The sequence below is a fragment of the Chelonoidis abingdonii genome, chromosome 22, assembly GCF_003597395.2.
Source record: "Chelonoidis abingdonii isolate Lonesome George chromosome 22, CheloAbing_2.0, whole genome shotgun sequence".
NCBI lineage: Eukaryota > Metazoa > Chordata > Testudines > Testudinidae > Chelonoidis > Chelonoidis abingdonii.
In genome coordinates, this window is record NC_133790.1 from 16,601,382 (window position 1) to 16,624,707 (window position 23,326).

Genomic DNA, 23,326 nt, shown 5'->3' on the forward strand with positions numbered 1-23,326 from the left:
TGCTTGCTATTATATATATGCCTGTATCTGTAATTTTCACTCCATGCATCTGAAGAAGTGGGGTTTTTTACCCACAAAAGCTTATGCCCAAATAAATCTGTTAGTCTTTGAGGTGCTACCAGACTCCTCATTGTTTTTGTAAACTCAGGACAGTGTGTGCAAGATATTTAGAGGATTCCATAACTTCTCTTATGGATACCAATTTCTCAGATTAACTCAGTTTGCTTTTTTTGTTACATTTTGTGCAGTAGCGTCAGGTCATGACCAAGTAACTTTCTAGACTTCAATATAAAAAGTCTGATTTTTCAGCTATTTGCTGTTTCAGCAGATCTCATGGAATTCAGTCCCACCCATCACCATTTCAACAACAAACCCAATTAATCAAACCTACCCAAAATTTACTAAATTAAAGGTCTGAATGGAGCACCTAAAGAACATACACACTTCTCATGACTACTTGCCAACCCTTCTTCCTAGAATCCCTTTACCTTCATTACAGAGACCATGGGAAAATTAGTCGGATGTATGGTTGTATCTACACAGCAAAAGATGACCCATGGCAGTGAGTCTCAGAGCCTGGGTCAGCTGACTCAGGCTTACAGGGCTTTCACTGCGGGGCTAAAAATAAGTAGTGTAAATGTTTGGACTTGGGCGGGCACTCAGGCTCTGAGACCCTGACTCCTCACCAAGGGAACAAAATAAAGGGCCGAGTTTGCTGTATGCCAAACTCCACTGTACTAAAATGTGTTTATCCACACAGAGTTTCCTCCAAGTCAGCAAGAAGAGTGTTGCTTTCTAAATATACCACTTCAGAACAGGAAAATAGGCTGAGAAGAAGTTAGCAAACTCCATATACTGTTTTGAAGTGGTATATTTAGGAAGCAAAACTAATGAAAGGTTAGAAAACTAAAAACCACAAGGTTTTTTTTTTTCAGCATGCAGCTCTGTCATTAAAAAATCAATAATGTTAAAGGTGACAAACACCTGTGATGACATGGAGAATTGGGTTAAACTAGAAATGTCAAAGAATTTGTTTTTAAAATGAAGATGCGAAGACAAAGCTGTGGAAGCCAACAATCCAGGCTTTAAAAATTCTCATGGTTTCTCATCAATTCTTTCCTCACATGGTTGTACCTGTGTCAGTCGAACAGGATGTCATTATGCCAGGGTAGAGAAGACTGAAATATGCATGTGAACAAACCTTCAGCATGTTGTGGATCAACCTATAAATGCACTTCACATTGTTTGTAAGATCACATGCTTGGATATTTCCCTCCCTTTGTTAGAGAGTGTAATGAAATGAATAGTAAAGATAGCATTATTTTGCAGTTCCTGTTTACTATTTATTGGTTACATAGCAGAAAGCATTGTCAAAATAATTTTCCATGTCTCTTCTAATGGTTATTTTGCTGCGCCATTTTATATCAGCAACTGCAAAAATAATCATGTTTGCTGTTTATATGGAAAACTAATTTACATTTATATACTACATTTCTTTCATGACTACTTCTAATTTCATGACATAATGAGTTCACATATTTGATAGGAATGGCTCTGCACCATTAACATACTAAGAATCTTATTTCAGCAGAGTACTCAGTGTTGAAGCAGTATCAACACTGAAAAAAATTAGTCAACATGTACATCTTTCAGGGGGATACACCTGTCCCTTAGTTCATGGAAGTCTGACCCAAAACACAAAAACAAACAGTTTGACAGTTACTTACTGACCTAGTGTAGTTCTTTGTATTTTTCACTCCTATTGCTACCATTAGTTGAAGATAGCATTCCAAACTATCTTAATGTGATTATGCTAATAGATAAATGCTTCCATAAGTATAATGTATACACACATTAGAACTGACTGAGTTACTTTAAGGCTTTGCTCGGTCAATTTGAATCTCATTTTAGGTATTTGATAACAAACAAGAAGGTATTCTTTCTGATCTCTTTTCTGTTACAGATGTTGTATAACCTGATGTACAGAAGTATTGAAGAGTCAACATCAGATAGATCTGCGGTTACTCAGCAGTTCAAAAAAAGTTAAAAAATAAAAAGAATCAAGCACTGTAGTGTTTAAAATTGCTATTTAGCTAACGGTTATGTAGTAAGGCAGCCTTGCAAAAATTCTACTACTTCATTTGTCCAGAGCAAGTTATTGTATTTGGTGGGTGCAAAGTGTGCTTCCCCCTCAAATCATCATAGTAAAAGGTGGGGAAGTAGTTTTTGAGCCAATCCTGAGAGTCGTGCAAGGCTATAGTAAGCCTATGGCAGATGCCTCTTAACTCATCTGAAGTTTTTTTGGCATTTGCATTTTTTTTTTTTTGCTAGCAGGGTTCTTCAGGAGTTAAAGTACATGCAATAGCTTTCGATACTGAGGTGAGGCGGGGGCTGGCTTTTCACTCTCTTTACCCCATTGGAAGATGATGGCATTTTGTTGTTATTCTCCAATGGTATCATTAAATATGACTAGTGGACTGGCTGAAAGAATGCAGTCAGAATCCCTGCCTCCAGCACCCATCCTAAATAACTAAGCATACCACCTTTGCAACATGGGTGACCTGAAGTTCATCCTGAACATAAAACCTTGTCACTCCATTGCCACGTAGTATACAGACAATGGCTTATAGCCTTCTCCTTCAAAATGCATTCACATTTAAAGTATTGCTAGTCTTAGCTCCCAAGCATAGCCATTTAACAAAGTAGATTTTTCATCAAGCATTTCTTCTATATCCTTTGATGCTGCAGATCCAGCACAAGCCTGTAACTCATTAAATCAACAAAGAAAATCCTGTACATGGAGCTTCCCCTGGGGTTATTTCTTTTACACCAGAGAAGCAGGTTACCAGAGAGGTAGATTGCATCAAGAAATGGGGCACCCAAATACCCCAAGAGAATGCGCTTCAATATGGAAATAAAACCCCATCTGACCACACACGCCAAAGTTATCACTTACCATCCCATACTGGAAACCAGGTGGGGTATCATGAAACAGCTACAATGCATGCTTGATGGGGACCATATCCTGACAGAAATCTTTCCTGAATCCCCTCTTCTAGTCTTCAAATAAGAACCCTCTGAACCTCATAATGAGAGGCAAACTCCCCAGAGGCCAGGACACGACAACTCAAAGCGGCCCAAATCCTGCCAGAACAGATACAAAATCTGTAGATATAACACCACCCACAACACTCCTTTCCAAGATCCAAAGGTCCTACACATGCCCATCACAAGATGCGCTGTACCTCATCCAGTGCACTAAATGCCACAAGAACAACTTCGTAGGTTAAACAAGACAATCATTATCAGTGTTCCCTTTAATTTTTTACGTCCATGTGCGGAATGAATTTTGTAATGTGCACCAATATGTAGATGATGTGTGGCGGGGGTGGGACTGGGCTGGGGGAGGGGTGCCTCTCTGTGTTGGGTTTGAGAAATAGTACCATCGCCCCAGCCCGTGGTCACATGCGGCTCCCCCCTCTGCAGCCCCTCCAGCCCAGTAAAGTTCAGGGGAAGAGGCCGCCAATGGGGCATCCCCTGGCACAGACCCCACACCACGGCAGGCACCTCAGGCACCTCAGCTTCACAGACTTCTGGCCAAATGGGCAACTTTGCACAGGAGGGGGCTCTGCCTTCTTCACCTTACCCCTCATGGGAGGGGTAAAACCACCCTCGGCTGCATCAGCCACTGGAATTACGCCTCCGTCCGAGCTCCGTGCGTGGACACACGTCCCATGGACCACACACGCGATCAGCCATCGCCTCCCCGAGCCCACTGGCTGGCTCCCAAGGCTGGGCAAGCTCAGGGGCAGGCCCTGTTAGATGGGGGCAGTGGTTATGGGAGGCCTGGGACAGGGTGGCACTCCACCCCACGGGATGCAGTGGGGTGGCGGCTCGGGTACCTCTCACTAACTCACAGTCACTCATTAAACTCACCGGATGAGTTGGCTGCAGCACAATGGGGGGGGGGGGGCGCGGACGACCGCTTGGCTCAGGGTTTTAATTTCTCTCCACTGCATGTAACCCCCCACCCCACCCCCTGGCAGTTCCAGCTGGGCTGGGGGAGAGACGCCTCTCCCCTCTCCAACAGGGCTGGGCTGGGCGGGGTGAGGGGTGCCTCTCCCCACCTGCCTGGCCTGTGATAGCCTGCTGGAATCTTTGATCACTGTGCTCTCAAATGAACTCACATTGGAAAAAAAAAAAAAAAAAAATCAAAGTAATCACTCTATATCCGACCTTTCAGTCCTCATCCTGAAAGGAAACTTGCACAAGACCTTCAAAAAACAAGCCTGGCAGGTTAAATTCATAACTTTGCTAGACACTAAAAATCAAGGACTGAATACAGACACTGGATTAATGGTTTACTACAATAATCTATAAACCACTAACCCCACCACCACCTTTCTTCCCCCTTTCCCCTCTATGATTGGAAAGGTTAACTGGTCACCTCACCTTCAATGCCCCCTTGAAATATGAAAAGTCTATTATTCACTCAGCTCTGTCTGGAAGTACAATTCAGGAGGCTGTCACTACAGTCTGTAATTTGAGAGTCTTTCATAACCTATCAGTATTCTTGGGGTAAACTAGCAACAGATTTAATAAAGCCAGCTATTCTAGTTGAAAGCTAGCCAGATGGCAGTGAGCCGGGGGTGAGGAAGGGTGCAGGAAGAAAGAGGTCAGCAACTCTAAATACAGTACAGCTAAACGAAGCAATTAAAACTAAAAGGTGGGGAAGCCCCAGTATGGAATAACGAACTTTGCAGAGTAGATCACACCAATGGTGGAAGAAGCAGCACACACTAAGTATCCAACTTGGTTTCTGTGTTGAGCCGGTTAGTGTGTGTTCAGAGAGCAATATATGCATTATTTCAGCCACAACAAATCAGTTCACTAGTTTCAGCTTTAGTAAACAGCAAACTACTTTTGCTGCAGATTTAGTTTCCCTGATTTGCAGGTTAACAAAGTCCTTCTTCATAACCAATCAACATAGCAGAATCCAAATCATGGTTGAAGTTGGAGTGGGGGGCATCAAACTTGTCAAAAACCGACTCCCTGATAAAGATACTGAGTCTCCCAGGTTTTGATTTTGTTTTTATTAATTAGGTCATTCAAATTACTGCTTGATGATGCTTGTTAAGTTCAGCTGAAGATACCAGCAGACCGTAAAACACTGTCTCCTCTCACTCCAGCTGAGCTTCGGGGCTATTTGGTCCTTCATCTGTTCCCTGGAGCAGCAATGTGGGGGATTGGTTTGGTGTTCACACATATCTGAAGTGCTCACTTTCTCTTTCTGCTGTTGCAGTTCTTAGAGCGAGGTAATTTATCCCTAAGTAGGAGCAGGAAGCACTGAAAGACTACTGGTATCTTCACAGCTGGAGCGAGTTTGCTTTGATAAAACATGTTTCTCCTTTTAAACTTCAATCTGCTAAAGAGTTCCATTTTCCCTCCCCACCTTATCACAGAAGTTTCTAAAACGAAAATAGCTAGCCTAAACTGGCAAAAAGCTATGGTTTTGTGCACCTAAAGACCTTTAAAGTGTTTTATTCCTAATCCTTTATCTAAAAATTTCAAGGGGGAAGGGGGACTGAGGATGGACTGGATTATGACCAATGGAGGTCAGTTCAGTAGATGAAACAATAATTGTAACAGTGTCACATTTGTTGGTAGGATTCTAGAAAGGTATAATGAACTTAATTCCAGCACCTTCTTCTCCAAATAAGAGTGATTTTCTAAACTTGTGCAGAAAGGATAGTTGGGGGAGGAGGATTCTGATCTGTAGGTGGTAGGAAGTTTGGGGAATACAGTGCTGGAGGGCTAGCTGTCCCTACTGGGGAAAAATTACAGTTGTGGTGCATTATCTGTGGTGTCTAGTGATTCTAGAAACAAGGAGCACACTTGAATGGAGTAGAGGATATGTACTATTAGATACCTTAACCTTTTATATCCTCTCTCACTTGTGATAAGCATATTAAGTATATGTACACATTATGTACCAGTTAAAGTTGCCTGTACCTAACATATGGCACCACCTATGGTTAAGCTTGATCAATACTTATAAGACTCTGTTTTCAGTTGCTTAAAACTTGGCCAAACTGACCATTTAGACTGAAATGTTCCATGCCAGGGATCTGCCTCAGGCTGGTTTGAGAAATTTCAGTGATAACAATTCATCCATTTCTCAGAAAGAGATCAGGAAAAATATGTTTTGCAAGGTTAAAAATAATTCTCACAATCATTTCCATTAAGTTCTAAAGATTCAATGATTTGGAACAGGGACTTGAAATTGGGTAACGGGTCAGAAATGTGCTTTCCGCAGTCCACGAGAATCCACCCGAATTTGGCCAAGTCATAAGACTCTGAAAAAAAAATCTCAGTTTGCACATATTCGGTAGAGGTTAAGCAGCTTCTGGTAGACAGAATCTTTAGAGAATTTATCTGCACTGGACACGTTCCATCTCTTCACAGCTCAAATGAACTGTGAATGTACCATCCCCTGGAGTAAATGAGCATGCTGCATCCTGGGGCTGAGCAGGCTTTTCCTGCAATTACTCCTCCTGCTATTGACTATTGCAGTGCTGGGAACCACAACTGAGAAGCAAGTCTCTCCTGTGCCCTCAATGTTCCCCCAGCTGGTATCTAGGCACTATGGAGGAGGAAGCAGTCACACTAGAATGCAGAGGAGGTTTGAGAAATTGGGGGCAAGAAGCCAGGGTTGGGCAGATAGGGCAGGGATGCAGGTCCATAAGGATCTATAACCACTATAGAACATTACCGTAGAGAACTTAGAATTAAACCCAGGAGTTTTGTCTCTACACTTTTCTGCATTCTCAAACAGCCGTGAAACTCACTGGCAAAAATATAACATCCTTCCCCCCAAGTGACCAGTCCACACAGAGGATAAACAGACTATCAATGCCACTCCGTTAACTCAAGTAGCAGAAGTCTGTGCTGTGGATCTGAAGGTCGAAACCCAGATAACCCAAGCTGGGGATCAATGTGGTTTCAACTAGATGTAATTTTTGTGTTCAAATTTTTGTTTAAACACACACACGAAATTACATTCAAAACCACTATAGTAAAAAAAATATTAAGGTTGCAAAGACAAGCACTGACGTTAGAAAATTCTTGTACAACCTTAATCCAGCCTCCTTGTGGGTACACATTATGATTCAGTCATTATTTACATTCTCATGTATGCCCCTGCCTTATTCAGTGGACAGGAAGTTACTTGGTACTTCTTTTTATCTTCAACTTTCAATGTGGTCCAATACCAACACACATGCTCTGACACTCAAAGAAAAGAACTGATCACCAGTACAAAATATGTTTCCATTTTACTATTATTTATTACCCTCAAAGGGCAGAATTGATCCAACTTTTCTTACTAGATATCTATAAGGAGAAAGACTGTTTAATTGCATTAAAAAAACAAAAAGCAAAAACACAACCAAATGCCAACACACAGAGAATTTTAACAGTCTCCCAATAAAGTATTAATTCTATTGTTTCCCCACTATGTCTATTTGGTCATTGTCTAGGGATAGCGTTAATTCTATTAAGAACTGTTGAAATCTCAGTCATACTTGTTCTCCATCTGGGTATTAACTCCACTTTCTCTCAGCAATATACACCAATAATAGCTATGAAATAATTCATATTCTTGAGAGTGCTAAACAACCATCTGAGATGACATATGAACTGTGTCTCAGTTCGTATTCTCCTCTGATCATTGACAATTCTTGTTTGATTCCTGTGATGCACATCTTCAGGTAGCTTACTATTCAAATGATATTCAAGTCCTCATTACCATCCTCATTCCCCACTTATTTGAATTCTCCCTGTTCACATGACCTGGTGACCAATGTGAACAGCTTTCAACTATTTCTTTCAGTTGTAAAGGAATTCCAGTTACGTCTCCCACTCCCATTTATCTTCATCCTTTCATCTCACTTGTGAACTTTACTCAATATCTCCAGCAGTTCTAAAATCTTATATCACATCATCTAGCCCTTAATTCCCAAAAGCACTTCCTTTCAATGGCTAGTGTTTCTACAGCCTTTCATCAGTCACATCTTCAGATACTCAGGACTTGTGCATACTGCTCCGCAGTTCAGACTACAGGGGTGTGACTAGCATTGTGCACCAAAGTGGTGTGCTGTAACTCCCCTGGGTGAATACTGCAGATGTGAAATCACAGGACTACATTAATGCAAATTAGCAATCTTTCAGTTCATGCCTGCAGCATCCACATGGGGGAGTTGTAGCACACCACTTTGGTGCGCACTGCTAGTCACATCCCCGTAGTCTGAACTGCAGGGCAATATAGACAAGATCTTAGTGTCTAACCATTGGCTTTCTAGTGTTTTTCACTACTCATCTCATTTAATTGATACTGCTAGACTCCATCAAATATATTTTGCTGCATTGATCAAGTTTCCAGGTTCTGAACACTGTTCCCCATCACTCCATTGTCCCGTCACACTGACTTCCTTCTAGGTTCTTATTTGGTTTCAGTGCTAAAAATCTTAACCCTGATCTCTCAGCTAAGTTACTGCAGCTCACTAATCAAATCTTGATGTTACGCTCTGGTAGCTGTCAGTGTATTTTTTACAATAATGGTGTCTGTACTGTCAGGACAGTGCTTTGCATTGGGTTTGGGTTTTTATTCGTGGGTCTTTATTAGCTTTGTTAAGTCAGGAGATCGACAGTATTTGTTCACATTGAATTGGCAAATCAAATCCTGAATCAGAATTTTTGTAGTTGTCCAAAAGTCTGGCAGTCAAAAAATGCATCACAAAATAAGGGTGGAAGAACTTTATAATTGGAGATATACCTATCTCCTAGAACTGGAAGAGACCTCGAAAGGTCATCGGGTCCAGCCCCTTACATTCACTAGCAGGACCAAGTACTGATTTTTGCCCCAGATCCCTAAGTGCCCACTCTCAAGGACTGAACTAACAACCCTGGGTATAGCAGGCCAATGCTCAAACCACTGAGCTAGAGATATTTCAATGAAAAGATTTCCTTTCTTCTAGAAAGACGCTGAAAGATGCACTACAAGAAATTACTAGATAATCAGACAGTCCTCTGGTTTCTGGAAGAAACAAAAATAAAAAAAGAGAACTGTAGAAAGTATATGAAAGAGTAATATTCAGAACTTTGAATACCCATGCCTGTTAGTTAAAAGCACAAGAGCTATAGCTTTTGCCTGTGACAAGTCACTATACTGTGATAATTTAGTGCTAATAATTCTATGCACTTCATTGCTTTCTTGTTTCTCCCTCTTCGCTTTTTGATCTGTAAAGTTTTATAGACTTACCTCAAGTCGGCTGTTATTAAATTAAATCCATTGTAAAGGTGTCCTTCTGATGAAACTTTCTTCAAGTAAGAGAAGCTGTCCAGATCTGTAGTCAAGAAGTTTCTTACAAGTGCACCTAAGAAGAAGAGGAAGGATTTCGAGTTAGTTAGAATGACTTGCATATGGAAAGTGAGGATAGCTAATATGGCAAATTCAGTCAAACAAGCAGAAAACACAAGGGTTAGGATTCCTGTTATTGATAACGGGCAAAATTTGGAAATTAGGGTTTTCTATACTGTTCACATTAAACCAATATAGCAATTAGACACTTATTTTTGCTCTGAGGAAGAACTCCCAATTCTAGCTCAACTGCAATGGATTTATGTTTGCGGAGCCTTCTGTATTAGATGTTCTCCCATATTACCACTCTCCTCAGTCTTTTATTTCATTTCCCCTACATGTTCTTTGTAGCCCTGGCTTGGTATACAACTAATGTGGCTGATTTATTTGATCTATTTAAAGTCATATTTTTTCACTGCAGGACCTCATGACCCTGAGTTTACTAGCAGACCTATATGGTTGATTTATACTATACTATGATTTATTTATACTATAAAAATATAATGAGAAAAAGTCTCCTAAAAGAGAAAAATGCACATTTTTCCATTTCATATTACGTTCTGCTCACAAAAGTGTCCTAGGAATGCAGCAATCTAAAACACAGAGCTCAACCACAAGAAGTTTCAAGTAAGAGCTTGTTACATATTCAAAACTCTTCAGAGGAGAAGGACAGAGTGTATAAAAAAGGTTTCTACAAGCCTTGTTAATAGCTATTATTACCACTTCAGTGGATGAGAAAAGGGGGTTAAAACAGCACTTAGTTAAGGTTGTAACAAACATTCCATTATATAGTCACTCATATTTTCATTTCCTCATTGTGACTCCATACCTCTTCCCTTTGCATTTGTATCAATCTGCGGCTGCAAGTAGTTTGTCAAGGCAGCCATCTTGCCTTTCTTACTGATTCCAAGCCACGTCCCGCCTTCTTTTCCTTCCTCCATATCCAAACCTAGAGCAAATAGTGGCATAAGCAGAAATAAGCCAGATTCACTACTTTGCTGCTTCATCTCATTTCAAAAGCCCTAAATCACTGTTCCTTAATAAAAATTGAGTTTAGCTAGGGCTGGATAGATGCCTAGAGTCCCAAGCTTTTTTGTTTGTTAAAACTAAATCAGTATTTTGCAATTGTACAATATTCATCACCTAATGAAATCACAGTGATGATAGGAAAAAAGTCAGTAAATTAAGCTAAACCAAGATTTAAAAAATTTCGACCATGTTAAAAGGAATGTAACTGGATTATGTAGAGCTAGAATATTTATTAATTCAAATGCAAATCTCAGGGAAGGATTAGCTGCTGTTGGAAGCATAGGGACTTGTTGGAGGGTTCTGGGTGCAACGGTAATGCCTGCAGGGAGGATCCAGGTGAAGGTGGTTGGGGCTCAGTGGTGGGGGGTCTCAATGGGGAGGTCCAGATGCTGGGGGAGTGGAGCTCAATGGCGTGGGGATCCAGGTGCAGCTGGTTGGGGCTCAGTGGGGTGGGGATCCGTCAGGGTGGTCCAGGTGCACAGAACAGGACTCAGTAAGGGGAAGGGGGTTTTGAGTGCAGGGGGGTGAGGCTTGGTGGTAGGGTCTCGGTATGAGGGGGGTCTGGATGCTCAGGGGTTGGGTGGATGAGGGAGCAGCTCCCTTTACAGGTATCCCTCCCCCTGCAGCTGAGAAGTGATGGGTGCAGGAAGCTGGGGAGGAGAGGAATGGAGTTTACAGAGCTTCCTGCAGCTGGGGGTGAAATCTGGGGGTGGGTCTGACCTGGTCCCAGATGCCATGCAGGGGAAGAGAAGGCCTGTCCTCCCCAGCCCAGCCAGAGCCCGGTGCAGGGTACCAGCCACCAGCCGAGTCTTCCCCAGGCCTACCCCCTACCCCACAGTGATTGACCTCTCTGTCGGCTGCCCTGGGCACCAGAAACATACTGCTGGGGAGGGTCACAAGACCATTCTTGCGGCTTCCCTTTGCTTCCCCATCAGAAAGTAATTTTTCTACCCAGATGGGCATGCACATGGGGCAACTCAGAAAATGACAAGGCAGAGCCGCTAGAGCATAGCTTTCTGAAGCATTGCAGCAGAGCTCTGCCCTAAATTTCAGGTGCTAGAGTGACACACTGGACTACTATACCCCAGCTCAGATTTGTGTGGGCCTGGGTGCTAACTGGGTGGGCTGTGACCCACCTGTAGCTATGCCCTTGGCATGTAATAGTTTTCTTGATGTAGGATCTGCACACAAGGCATTACTGCCACTCTCCACTAGGGTTGCCAGGCATTGGTTTTCGACCATTAAATGTCTGGTCGGTGACACAGCAGGGGCCCAGGGCTAAGGCAGGCTCCCTACCTGCCCTGGCTTCGCGCTGCTCCCAGAAGAGGCCACCAGGTCCCTGCAGCCCTTAGGCACTGGGGCAGCCAGGGACTGGGAGATTCCGTGTGCTGCTCTCAGCCCAAGTACCAGCTCCCCAGCTCCCACTGGCTGGGAACCACGACCAATGGGAGCTGTTGGGGGTGGCGCCTGCAGGCACAAAGGCACCTGTCCGCCCATGTGCCTAGAGGGTGCAGGTACCTGGAAGCCACTTCCTCGAGCAGTGGTAAATGCCAGTGGGAACCCACACCTCCTCCCCTGCACCCTAACCTCCTGGCCCAACCCCAAGCCCCCTCCTGTACCCCAAACCCCTCATCCCCAGCCCCACCCCAGAGCCTGCACCCCCAACCCAGAATCCATACCCCCTCCCCCATCCCAACCCCCTGTCCCAGCCCAGTGAAAGTGAGTGAGGGTGAAGAAGAGCGGAGAGAGGGGAAAATGGAGAGAGTGGGGGACAGGGCAGGGGTGTTTGGTTTTGTGCGATTAGAAAGTTGGCAACCCAACACTCCATTCCACTCAAATCATAAGAATAAAGAACGAATATCAGCTATTGTAGCTATGATGGACAATGCCTGTAAGTTACAGTACGGTGTACAGAACAAGTAGCAATGTTATAAGTGTCAAGAAAGATCATCAATATTAAGTGACAACAGGCAAGAATGAATTGGATATATTTACTTTTTTGCCTCACTACTTTCATTTGAAAAAAGTGCATTATTAATTCAAACAGTGTACTAATCAGATCTACACAGATAAGCCCCTTGCACTGAATTGCCTCAAATAAAACTCGGGGTGGGGTGGGGTGGAGGAAAAGAGTAAAACATCAAAAATGGATTGTTTTCTATTCCACTTTGCTACAGGCTAGTATTCAGCTAATGTTATGATTTCAACATCTAAGTATTTTGTTCCTCCCTCCTGGCCACCGCGTAACAAGGAAGGCAGCATCCAGAATGTCTGGCAGCAATTTTGGAATGTCAACCAGAATTTCAGAAAGCGAGGAAGCTGCAGTGCAGTGGGAGTAATTTATCCTCAAGACCTCTCTGCCAACGACTACACCACCACATAACACCAATGAAAACTCTTTGCAGAGTCAGAATGTTCTATTTAAACAAGGCTCTGTCTACTTGAGCCTCACATTTTTATTTCAGAGAGTATGGGTAGGGGATTGGGGTGCGGGAGGGGATGTGGTGTGCAGAAAGGGGCTCAGGGCAAGGAATTGGGACAGAGGAGGGGTGAGGAGTGTATGAGGGGGCTCAGGGAAAGGGGTTGGGGTGCAGGAGGGGTGCAAGGTGCAGAAGGGAACTGGGGTGCGGGGTGTGGCAGGGGGCCCAGGGCAGGGGATTGAGGTAGCACAGGGTATATGAGGGGCAGGAGGAATGCAAAGTGCAGGCAGGGGGCTTAGGGCAGGGAGTTGGGGGGTGGGGTGCAGGCGAGGTTCGGGCTCTGGTCCGGTGCCACTTATCTAAAGTGGCTCTGGGGTGGCAGCAGCATGCACCGGGGCCAGCGCAGGCTCCCTGCATGCCTGCCCTGGCTCCACGCTGTGCCACTCCAGGAAGCACTGTGGCCCTTAGGGGAGGAGTGGGCAGAGGGCTCTGTGTGCTCTGCCCTTGTGACATCTCCAGGTACCTCCCCTGAAGCTCCCATCGGCTGCGGTTCCCTGTTCCCGGCCAGTGCAAGCTGCGGGGGCCGGTACCAGGAGGCAAGGGCAACGCACAGAGCCCTCTGCACCCCCGCCTGGGGGCCACAGGGAAGTGGGGCCAGCCACTTCTAAGGGTGGTGCGGGGCCCACGGCACCACAGGGGGCAATCCTGCAGGCTGGATCAAAGCCCTGAGGGGCTGGATCCAGCCCGCGTACCGTAGTTTGCCCACCCCTGGCCTAGGAACAACACCCAGGCAGAAAGCTAGTAAACCAAAACAACTTTGGTCATTAGTCAAAAAATTTCAAACTGATTAGAAATGAGACATACATTTTTAATATTTCATTTCCTTGAGCCTTATTCCATTTAACGATTTTTTAAGTCACTGACTGTTATTCAGCAATTTTATTTTCCAGAGAGTTATTCAGGGTACTAAATAAACTAGTTATGTTAGATATAATGTATTTTCATTACACTGCTTGAACTGTGGCTTTTGGAGAACATATGATGAAGAAGCATGAAGAACATTCAAGAAAGTTTTTTTGTAGTCACCTAAATGCATGGACTTTATACAAAATGTGACCATGAATTGTGACAGCTGATTTACAAATTGTCGTCAAAGTATCCATTGCATTGGTTTACTTTGGCTCTGAATCACTTCATTCCAGAGTTAAGGTTTACAAACCACACATTAAACATTTTTAAGAAGTTACAGTACAGATTAAAGAAAACATACAAGATAGCAATACAACTAAGGCCTATGCCTCTTTCAAGCCCATAAACTGGTTTTCAACAGTGGACAAGTTCTCATAACCTTGAAATGTTCTTTTATTTCTAAGAACGTTTTTGTAGGATTTGCACACAAAAAGTACATGGGAAGAGAGATTCAAGACAAAATTCCATTAAAAAGTTACATACCACTAAGGATCTCATTGCTGCTATCCCAAAAGTCTGCTGATTTTGATGGTCTGTTGTAAAATTCATCTCTATTAGCTGCTAGAATAAGTCTGTAGGACAAGAGGAAGACAATGAATTTCAGAGGCTGAAGACTTAATCTGTGCACTACTTGTAATTTTTTGTCTGCCTTCCCCCCACCCCAAAAAAAACCAAAAACAAAAACAAAAAAAAAAACAGTACATTTTTGCAGCTAGAGGAGCTGCTCATGAAGGCATCTTTCTTCAAAGAAGGCAAGAAATACAGATTCTCCAATAATGAATTTAACATGCTAGACAGAATTTCTCAGATAAAATTTAAGTAATTAGTATGATCACCAAAAACAGAACCAAAATGGCTGAACTTGAGGGAAATCACATTTCCATTTAAAGATTTTGTACTTAGTTACAAATAGCTTCTTGTATTGTTGAAAGATTAAAGAAAAAGAAAGAAAGTTTGCTTCTACGAAGATATGTTATAGGCCTTTCACTCCCTCACTCAGTTGTTTAGCCTGAGACTGGTAAAACTCTTTAGTGGTTTGTTTGTTTTTTTGGACCCTTAGAGACAGTGATAATGGGAGGATACAGTGTAAGCCAAGGCTCCTGTGGGCCACTGTATGCTACCATACCGAGTAAACTTGTAACCCAAGAGTTCCTGCCATTGAGCAGGAGGTGTGTCTTCCAGAAAAACAGTCACAGACAGTCAACTGAAAATAAGGCAAAATTAAAACCCATTTCTCTTTTGGGGTAGGAAAGTTTAGCCTTCGTTCTCATTGGAAGCTAGCTCTGGAACAGAGAAATTAAAACACATTAATGCTGGAGGCTGTATATGCGCACGTGCATTATGAGACGTACTATTATTCCCCACAGTACCACTCCCTCATTCAGTACTCACGATAGATGCTGTTCACTCAGAGCAGCTATTATACCCTCACTGTTTGAAGTGTTGCCCCATTCCCTATTTACTGCACACTATTCAAACCCTGCTCTGAAGACAGAATTATTAATTTACTCATGGACTATTTTATGGCACTTATCGAAGTGCTTCATAAAGATTAATTAACTAATCTTCACAGCACTTGTCTGAGATTAAGGAGTGGTATTATCCCCATTTTACAGATTGCCAGTTGAGGCACAGAAGATTAACCTTAAAAGTTTCAACTAACTTTGGGTGCCAAATTTGAGATAACCAGGACCTGATTTTTCAGAGTACTTAACATTATATTGCACTTTATGTATTCAAGAACAGAACCCAGTGACTTCAGCCACCATTGTGAGTGCTCAGCATTTCTGCAAATCATACCCCAAGGAATCTAGCTGGACATCCAAAAAATGAGGCACACACAATTAGTGATCACCTGAGAAAAGTCTCTTTAAAGAGACTTGCCTAGCATCATAAGAAAACTTCGGCAGAAACAGAGATAAAAATCCAGTTCTCCAGGCAGCATTCAACTGTATAACCAACAGACTATCCTTTCTTTGCCTGAAGTCCCCTGCCTCATTAACTATACACCTTCCAACTTCTGCAATAAATGAGGTAGAGATCTTACAGACAACGCCTCAGTTATGACGCAACTCTGATTCATCCCCAGAGCAAGTCCACCCAGTGCACTGAATAAGGCAGGTGTCCTGTGGACCAAAAAGTAGTTTATGGTCATGTAACTAAAGACTGTACGTAATGCACAGGTCAAATTAAGGTTACACAGGCAACCTTAATTCTGGCATTTCTTAACTTCAGAGAGCTTGACTTAGAAACCTTAATCATGTCCTTATAATGTAGTTTGTAATATATTATTGTATATAAAATTTATTTAAATATAGAATGAAGGAAGGAAGGAAATAGCCTCTTCATCGTCTATTCACCTTTAAATATCCAGGGCATAGATGGGATGGTCATTCTGTCTTAGACTCATCCCCAAAGTGAAAACTGAGCATCAAGATCATTTGTCCGAGTCTTACTTTCCTGGTATGTGCTAGTCTTTCATAGATAAGGGGAAGAAGTGAGATGGAAGAGTAAAGCCTTGTTTCATGTCAGCCAGGAAATGTTACAAGAGGGCAGAGTTTGAGCTTCCTAGGAACAGTATAGAGAAACATTTTAATCCTTACTGATATTTGGCCACTGCAGCAAACAAAATGCAGGAGGTCTATGAAAGCTCCCTAATCAAAGGCTAGTAGAAAGTTGAGAAATACAATATGTAATTGAAAAACATTGTCAGATGAAATTCTGTGTTTATATTTGGTAATAAGCGTTTCTCACTTTGCAAGCTCTCAGACTGCTGTGCTGTAGCTCTTCACATACTATCTAAATCTAAGTTATACAAGTTTAGCAAGTCAAACAAATTTCATTAAACCACGCTGGATTTTACTAGGGCTTAAGTGAAGATATAAAGATAAGAATTTTTTTTCTAGCTATATGCACTGTCTTCTGTTTTAGGATTTATGTAGTTATAATTAGTGCTTGGAGACTTAACAGGCAAGCTCATGTATATTTAAAATATGGCTGGATATGCAAGAAACCTATGGAGCAAGGGCATTTAAAAAAATGTTTTAGGCTTTGTGGGAAACACAAACCAGCCGAATTAAGAGACTACATAATTTCATGTCAGGCACAGTGTGAACACTAAGCAGGTAGGATATGAAAAGTCAATATGGTTAGATTGCCTCAGAGGAATCCAGAACAAGTATTCTGACTTTTTTAACCTTTAAAACATGGACTTCTCTCAACACAATTATTAAACCAATACGCTCATGTACTAAAATAACCACTGGTTCATCTCATACTGCCATTTCACCTCTGTGCTAACAGTGAAGCTCTGGAAACAAAATGAAAGTTTGGGATTCTGTGTCTGTGCATCAACATCTTTTCTACAAAAAGCCAATAAGATTTGCTATTGCTTCAAATCTTTGGCAGTCAGCATTGGAAGCTCAGCCTATTGTCTTAATGCAACAACTACACAAACTAACAAGTACACAAACTAACGAGCCTCAAGAATAAAAAACTGGAGTTGGCAATAGTTACTACATGTCTACATTGAGAATCAGGCTATTAAGATTATCCAAACTTCACACAGGAGCCGAGCTCTGAAGGCAGCACCGCCACCAGCAGCTGTGCAGAAGTAAGGGTAGAAGTACTGTGACTGCTCCTTACAATAACCTTGCAAGCATGCCACCCCAAACATTTTTGGGTCAGTATCCCTACAATTACAAACACCATGAATTTTCAAATTCAAACAGCTGAAACAATAAAATTTACTATTTTTTAAAATCATCTGACCATGAAATTGACCAAAATGGACCGTGAATTTGGTAGGAACCTACCTATCTAATATGATTTTTTTCCTGCTACAGATAAAATAAAGTATCATCTTGACAGTAGAACTGGTTTTGTTAAGCAGAAAAATATCTAAAAGACTTCCCATGTACATACATAATGTGGGATAGGAGATTCTTAAAAATAAAGTGTCACTGCTTACTAAAATAATAGTAACTGTTTAAGTATAACTTCATAATGTGTTTACCCACCTACCAAAAAAGCCCACACAAGCTTACAACACTAAATGACCACAAATAACTGCCTTCTTCATGCCAAAGCAAAGAACAGGGGGAAACAAAGCCCCAATAAGTTTAGTGTGAAAAGTTAGTCAAGAAGCAGCAAGTTCTTAAGTAGTTTAAAAGGTGATCTCAGAGACAAGTTACATTAAAAATAACTGGTTTAAAAAGTATTTGTTCGTTCTAAAGTAATTTCAGTGATCCACAAGAGTCCTCTATTCTGAAAGCAATTAATTCACTGGAATATAGGTACAATAACTACTGATGTTTGTAAACCATTTATCTAAGCCAGTTCTATGATCAGTGTTGTAGCTTTAATATCAATTGCCATTTGGTTTGCCAACAACATTAGCTAATTTCTCTCAGACATAGAAAAATCAAAATTACTCATGGTTCTCCCTCACCCACCAAAATAAATATTCTCTTGGCAGCTTATTGGTACTGTGTAGGTTCAGTGTATTTGCTTTTGGTTCAAAATCTTATTTACTGCACTTATTTCAGCATTGTGTTGGTCCCATAAGCAGACCTGTAGGAATCTGTGGTATCTTGAAATGGTCACACAGAGGAAGAGAGAGAAAGAAGAGCACACATTCTGCAGTTACCATCTTGGTTTCCCCTCATTAAAAAAAAATGGTCAATGGGCAATTTAAAATTTCGTTTTAGTTTTAAAACATTTTGAGCACTTGCACTACCAAAAAGTAGCATTCTGAAAAGAACCTTTTTATTCTGAAAATCTAGAACAGATTCAGAAACACCTTACAAGTAGAAGATATGTGCAATTAGCAATCTGTAATTCTAAGTAAATGGCACTATAGGGAAGATGGAATTATGAGCTGTTAGGCTCCCACTGTGGTGGTACTAACAACATATTCTGCTGAAAACTCAAGCCTTTGATGAGAAGAGTAATAGCCCAAAAGTGGGTAAACTACAGCCCAGGGGCCGCATCCGGCCCTGCAGACATTTTAATCTGGCCCTTGAGCTCCAGCCAGGGAGCAGGATCCAGGACTTGCCCCAATCCAGCGCTCCAGTCAGGGAGCGGGGGTCAGGGGTTTGCCCCACTCTGTGCGTACCACGGCTCCTGGAAACAGTGGCATGTCCCCCCTCCAGCTCCTACACATAAGAGCAGCCAAGGGACTCTGCACGCTGACCCCACCCCAAGTGCCACCCCCGCAGCTCCCACTGGCTGGGAACCACAGCCAGTGGGAGCTGCAGGGACGGCGCCTGAGGATGGGGCAGCGTGCAGAGCTACCCGGTTGTGCTTCCGGCATAGAAGCCGGAAGCGGACATGCTGCTGCTTCTGGGAGCTGCTTGAGGTAAGCACTGCCTAGAGCCTGCATCCCTGACGCCCTCCCGCAGCCCTGATCCATCTCCTGCCCTCCAAACCCCTTCGTCACAGCCCGGAGCACACTCCTGCTTCCCAAACCCTCATCCCCAGCCCCATCCCAGAGCCCACAGCCTCACCCCCACACACCTCCTGTCCCAGCCTCGAGCCCTTCCCACATACTGAACTCATTTCTGAACCCACCACAGAGCCCGCAACCCCAGGCAGAGCCCGCACTCTCTCCTGCACCCCATCCACCACTTTTGTGAGCATTCATGGCCTGCCATATAATTTCCATACCCAGATGTAGTCCTTGGGCCAAAAAGTTTACCTACCCCCGGTATAGCCCATTCCAGCAAAAGTCAAAGTGTCTTACATGGACTGCACAAGATAGCTCTTACCTACACACAATCCTTGCATTAAATCTTGAATTATTGATTCTTGCATGCCTCGTATAGGTGGATGGCCCTTGCACTTTTGCTAGTGGAGAAGGGGAGTTTACAATACACCTACTGATTCTGTATCTGTAGGGCTATTTATTGGTGCTTCACTTTCCTAAACAGTAAATGTACTTATATATTTAAAAGATGGGAGCCCATTTTGTTTGTAAAAGTTTATATAAAGTCAGCTCTCTCTATAGAGAAAGTTAGTGGCCCACGTAATCCATTCCTTCCTTTACATCAGATACAATGCTCTTAGGCAATTGCACATATATATTTTTACATACTGACCTTTGCTTTAAAATAGTTATCTACCCCTATATCAAATGGATGACAATTACTGGAATGTGGCACAGTCTAGAACCACTATTAATAATTTTCCCTGGTTCATTTAATGACCTTGCACTATATTCTCTCACTCCAGATCACATCCCTATCTGTAACAGTTTCTCTTCTGCAACCTCAACAACCAAGTATAAGAGGTTTATGTATGAAGACTTCACCATGAATTAATCTAGTTACCCCTCACTATATCACGCTGCTTCACCTGAATACTTTTTAACTTAAGTGTCTGAAACCATTCCTAAAGTTCTGTATAAGGTTTTGGAATTCTCCCCGCACAAAACTTGTTCCTTTTATACATACACATATATTACCACTGCTGACTTTCCATGCTGCAGCTGCGGACTGTGACCCGACACATAGCATCTTCCTATTATTGCTCACCATCAGCCATTTTGCCTGTTTTTTTTTTTTTTTTAAATTGGTATAGACTGTACTTGCGCCATTCTTTCCCACTTTTTCACTTGACATTTCATGAAAAATGAAATGCTAGCTTCTTGGTAAATGTAGATTTCCTTAGTCTTTTCAAATATTCCTATTTCAATATCTTCTTTACAGTCACCTTTCTACTAGCTTTGGGTCAATAAATTTTGTACACTGGAGGCCTAGTTCACTAGTGTAAAATGAATTTGACCTCATGCATGTAGTTTCATTTTCAAAGTCACTTCACAATATATGAAACAGAACTGGTTTCAAAATAAATCTCAATAAGATCTCACTTGTTTGTTCTGTCTAAAAATTTACTGACATTATCTGTAACAAGTTTCTGGACCTTACAACGTTTTAAATCCCGAACATGAGTTGCTAGTCAATTTCTGTGTTAAAATACTACATGGAAAGATTAAAATGGAGACAAGCTAGGACGTGCAGAGAAACTGTAAGTTAATGCTTCAGTGAAGTCCTTAATCAGAGCACGACACTTAATTATTTACAGAGAGCTTAGAAATCCCAGATGAAAAGTACGAAGTATATGTATTTTCCTCTTTGAATGCCACTTAATTGCCATGATACTTCTTTGACTTTAGTGTTGCATAGTTTCTTCTCTTCTGGATATTTCTACTCTAGAATCCTAGCTTAGAATTTCTGTCATCTTGCTTAGGTGTAAATGAACTATCTTATATACATTCATAAAAATGTATTTTATGTAAGAACAAACAAACATATCTAGCCTTCAAAACTAAATTGGAAGCAGTGGTTTCCTGATGCTCCAGTTAGTTTCAAAAATTCAAGATATAAAACTATGGTTTGTTTGTTGAACTGAAATGCAATTTAAAATGAAACCTCTTAAGACTTACCAATAAATCAATATATATATATATATATATATATAATAGAAACTAAAAGTTTAATTTAAACACTACAGAGTGCTGCTAAAATTAAAACGTTCATTTTGTCTCCTGTAACATAGTAATCATATGAAAAAGGAGCAATTGAAATGACCCTTATGACCAAATAAATTGTATAAATCCTAAAAATAACTCAATATTTCAACTGTGTTAAGATTATGTAACATTTTAATGTGGCGGCAGGGAGATGAAAACATGATAAAACATTCCATTAAAGCAATTTCCTGTGATATAATTCAATTCCATAATAAAAAAAGATTATGTGATTATAGCTTTCAAGCCTGAAACCTGTAATATTTATTCATAAGACATGCATAGTGTAGTAAGGTAATATGTGATGCCAGCACGCCATTTTTTATTATAGTCCAGGTAGCCATTCCCTAGCATATGATACAGTGCTTCATAGTTACACTAAAAGAACAAAATAGCTTGGATATAAAAAGTCTGTAGACAAAAAAAAAAAAGCAGTGGAAATTTTAGCACTTCACCAGAAAAAATATTTGGTGCTCCCCTTCTGGCTGTACAATTACTGCTATTAATTATGTTAATGCACAGAAAAGTTTTCTGGCATTGACAAAGGAATTATGAAAAGTGCATTTTCTCTGTATTCAGAACACAGGGAAGAAGGAAAATTATTTGTTTGCAAGAGAACAAGACTGGCAAGGAGTATTTTGATTCAAGCTTTTAAAAAAGTGTTACAGAGCGTGGAGAAAGCAAAACAAGTTAAGCATTTTAATTCATCCAACACTATCTATCAGTTTAACATAAGAAATTTAAACATATGACCCCTCCAGAAAGGGTGTTATGGAGGCAACCTGGGCTTAGAGACTAGGGCAATGCACAGAGAATCAGGAGATCTATTATTCCCGGTTTTGACATGTACAGGGTATGACCTAGAGGAAACCAAGGCATGAGATAAAGTGACCTGTCCCTGTAAAATGGGGATAATGACACTTGCTGTTCTTTGTAAAACAGATAGAGATAAAAAAAAAATACCATAAGAGCTGAGTATTATTGTTCATCATATTTAAAATCAAAATTTTGCACAGAGTTTTTATTTAAAAGTGCCCAAGAACGTTAAAGATTGGTGACCAAAAAAAAAGTATTTCTTCCATCCTTTTCTCACTAAACAAAATTAAATGGATTAAAAATACATTTTGTGTAAAAAAAATAAGAAGACTGAGCCAAGTGTGACGGGTTGGACCCTCTGTCCAGGATGTTACCTGATGTGCTGGGGTTCCACTGAGCCCGTCGTTCCACCAGCCTGGGCCTCCTCACCCTGTCCTTGCTATGCCAGGCCCTCAAGCCTTCTCTAGCACAAATACAGGTAAGACCACACCCAGCTGCAGACAGACTACAATCAGCTCAGGACTTTACTCAGCACTCACGTGCACACCTCCTTTGGGGTGTAAACCCAAAATTATACCGTCTTGCTCTGTATAGAGAGATCTGTACAGCGTAAGCTCATAAAAATTGCCCCCTCCCTCAGTGTGGAGGGAGATATGCACAGCTCCCCACCCTCACCCCAAGATATGAATTGCACAACTGGGTTTTGGTATAAACAAGAAATAAGTTTATTAACTATAAAAGGTAAATTTTAAGTGATTATAAGGGATAGCAAACAGAACAAAGCAGATTACTGAGCAAATAAAAATACACACAATTTAAGATTAATTCACAAAAGAAACAGGTACAAGATGTAATTTCTTATCTTAAATGTTGTTTTTGGCAGGTAACAGAGTTTCTGCAGCATAAAGTGCCAGTTCTTTCTCTTTACAGATGAGACCCCTGTTTCAGCCTGGACTCAGCCCTTGCCTTTCCCCAGCTTAGTCCTTTTGTCTCTTCAGGTGCTTTCAGCAGTCTTCCTCCTGGGGCTGGGAAGCAGTGAAGAGCCCTGATTGACTCACTTCCCAGCCTTAAATAGGATTTACATAAGCCAAGAATCCTTTTTTCCAGTGGAAAAATATCAGCAGTATCCAAGGTTGTACTTTGGAG

At 41.6% G+C, this 23,326-nt stretch overlaps 1 protein-coding gene across 5 annotated transcripts in view; it reads right to left on the reverse strand.

The window, feature by feature from the left end:
* TANGO2 (transport and golgi organization 2 homolog) overlaps positions 1-23,326 on the reverse strand; it is a 79,095-nt gene that overhangs the window by 34,642 nt on the left and 21,127 nt on the right. For all 5 annotated transcript variants that reach the window (XM_032771179.2, XM_032771181.2, XM_075060114.1 and 2 more), the window contains exons 3-5: positions 14,320-14,408; positions 10,248-10,367; positions 9,320-9,434 (exon numbers count right to left, since the gene is read on the reverse strand). In XM_032771179.2, coding sequence (XP_032627070.1) covers positions 9,320-9,434; positions 10,248-10,367; positions 14,320-14,408 — 324 coding nt within the window. The remainder of the gene's footprint in view (positions 1-9,319; positions 9,435-10,247; positions 10,368-14,319; positions 14,409-23,326) is intronic.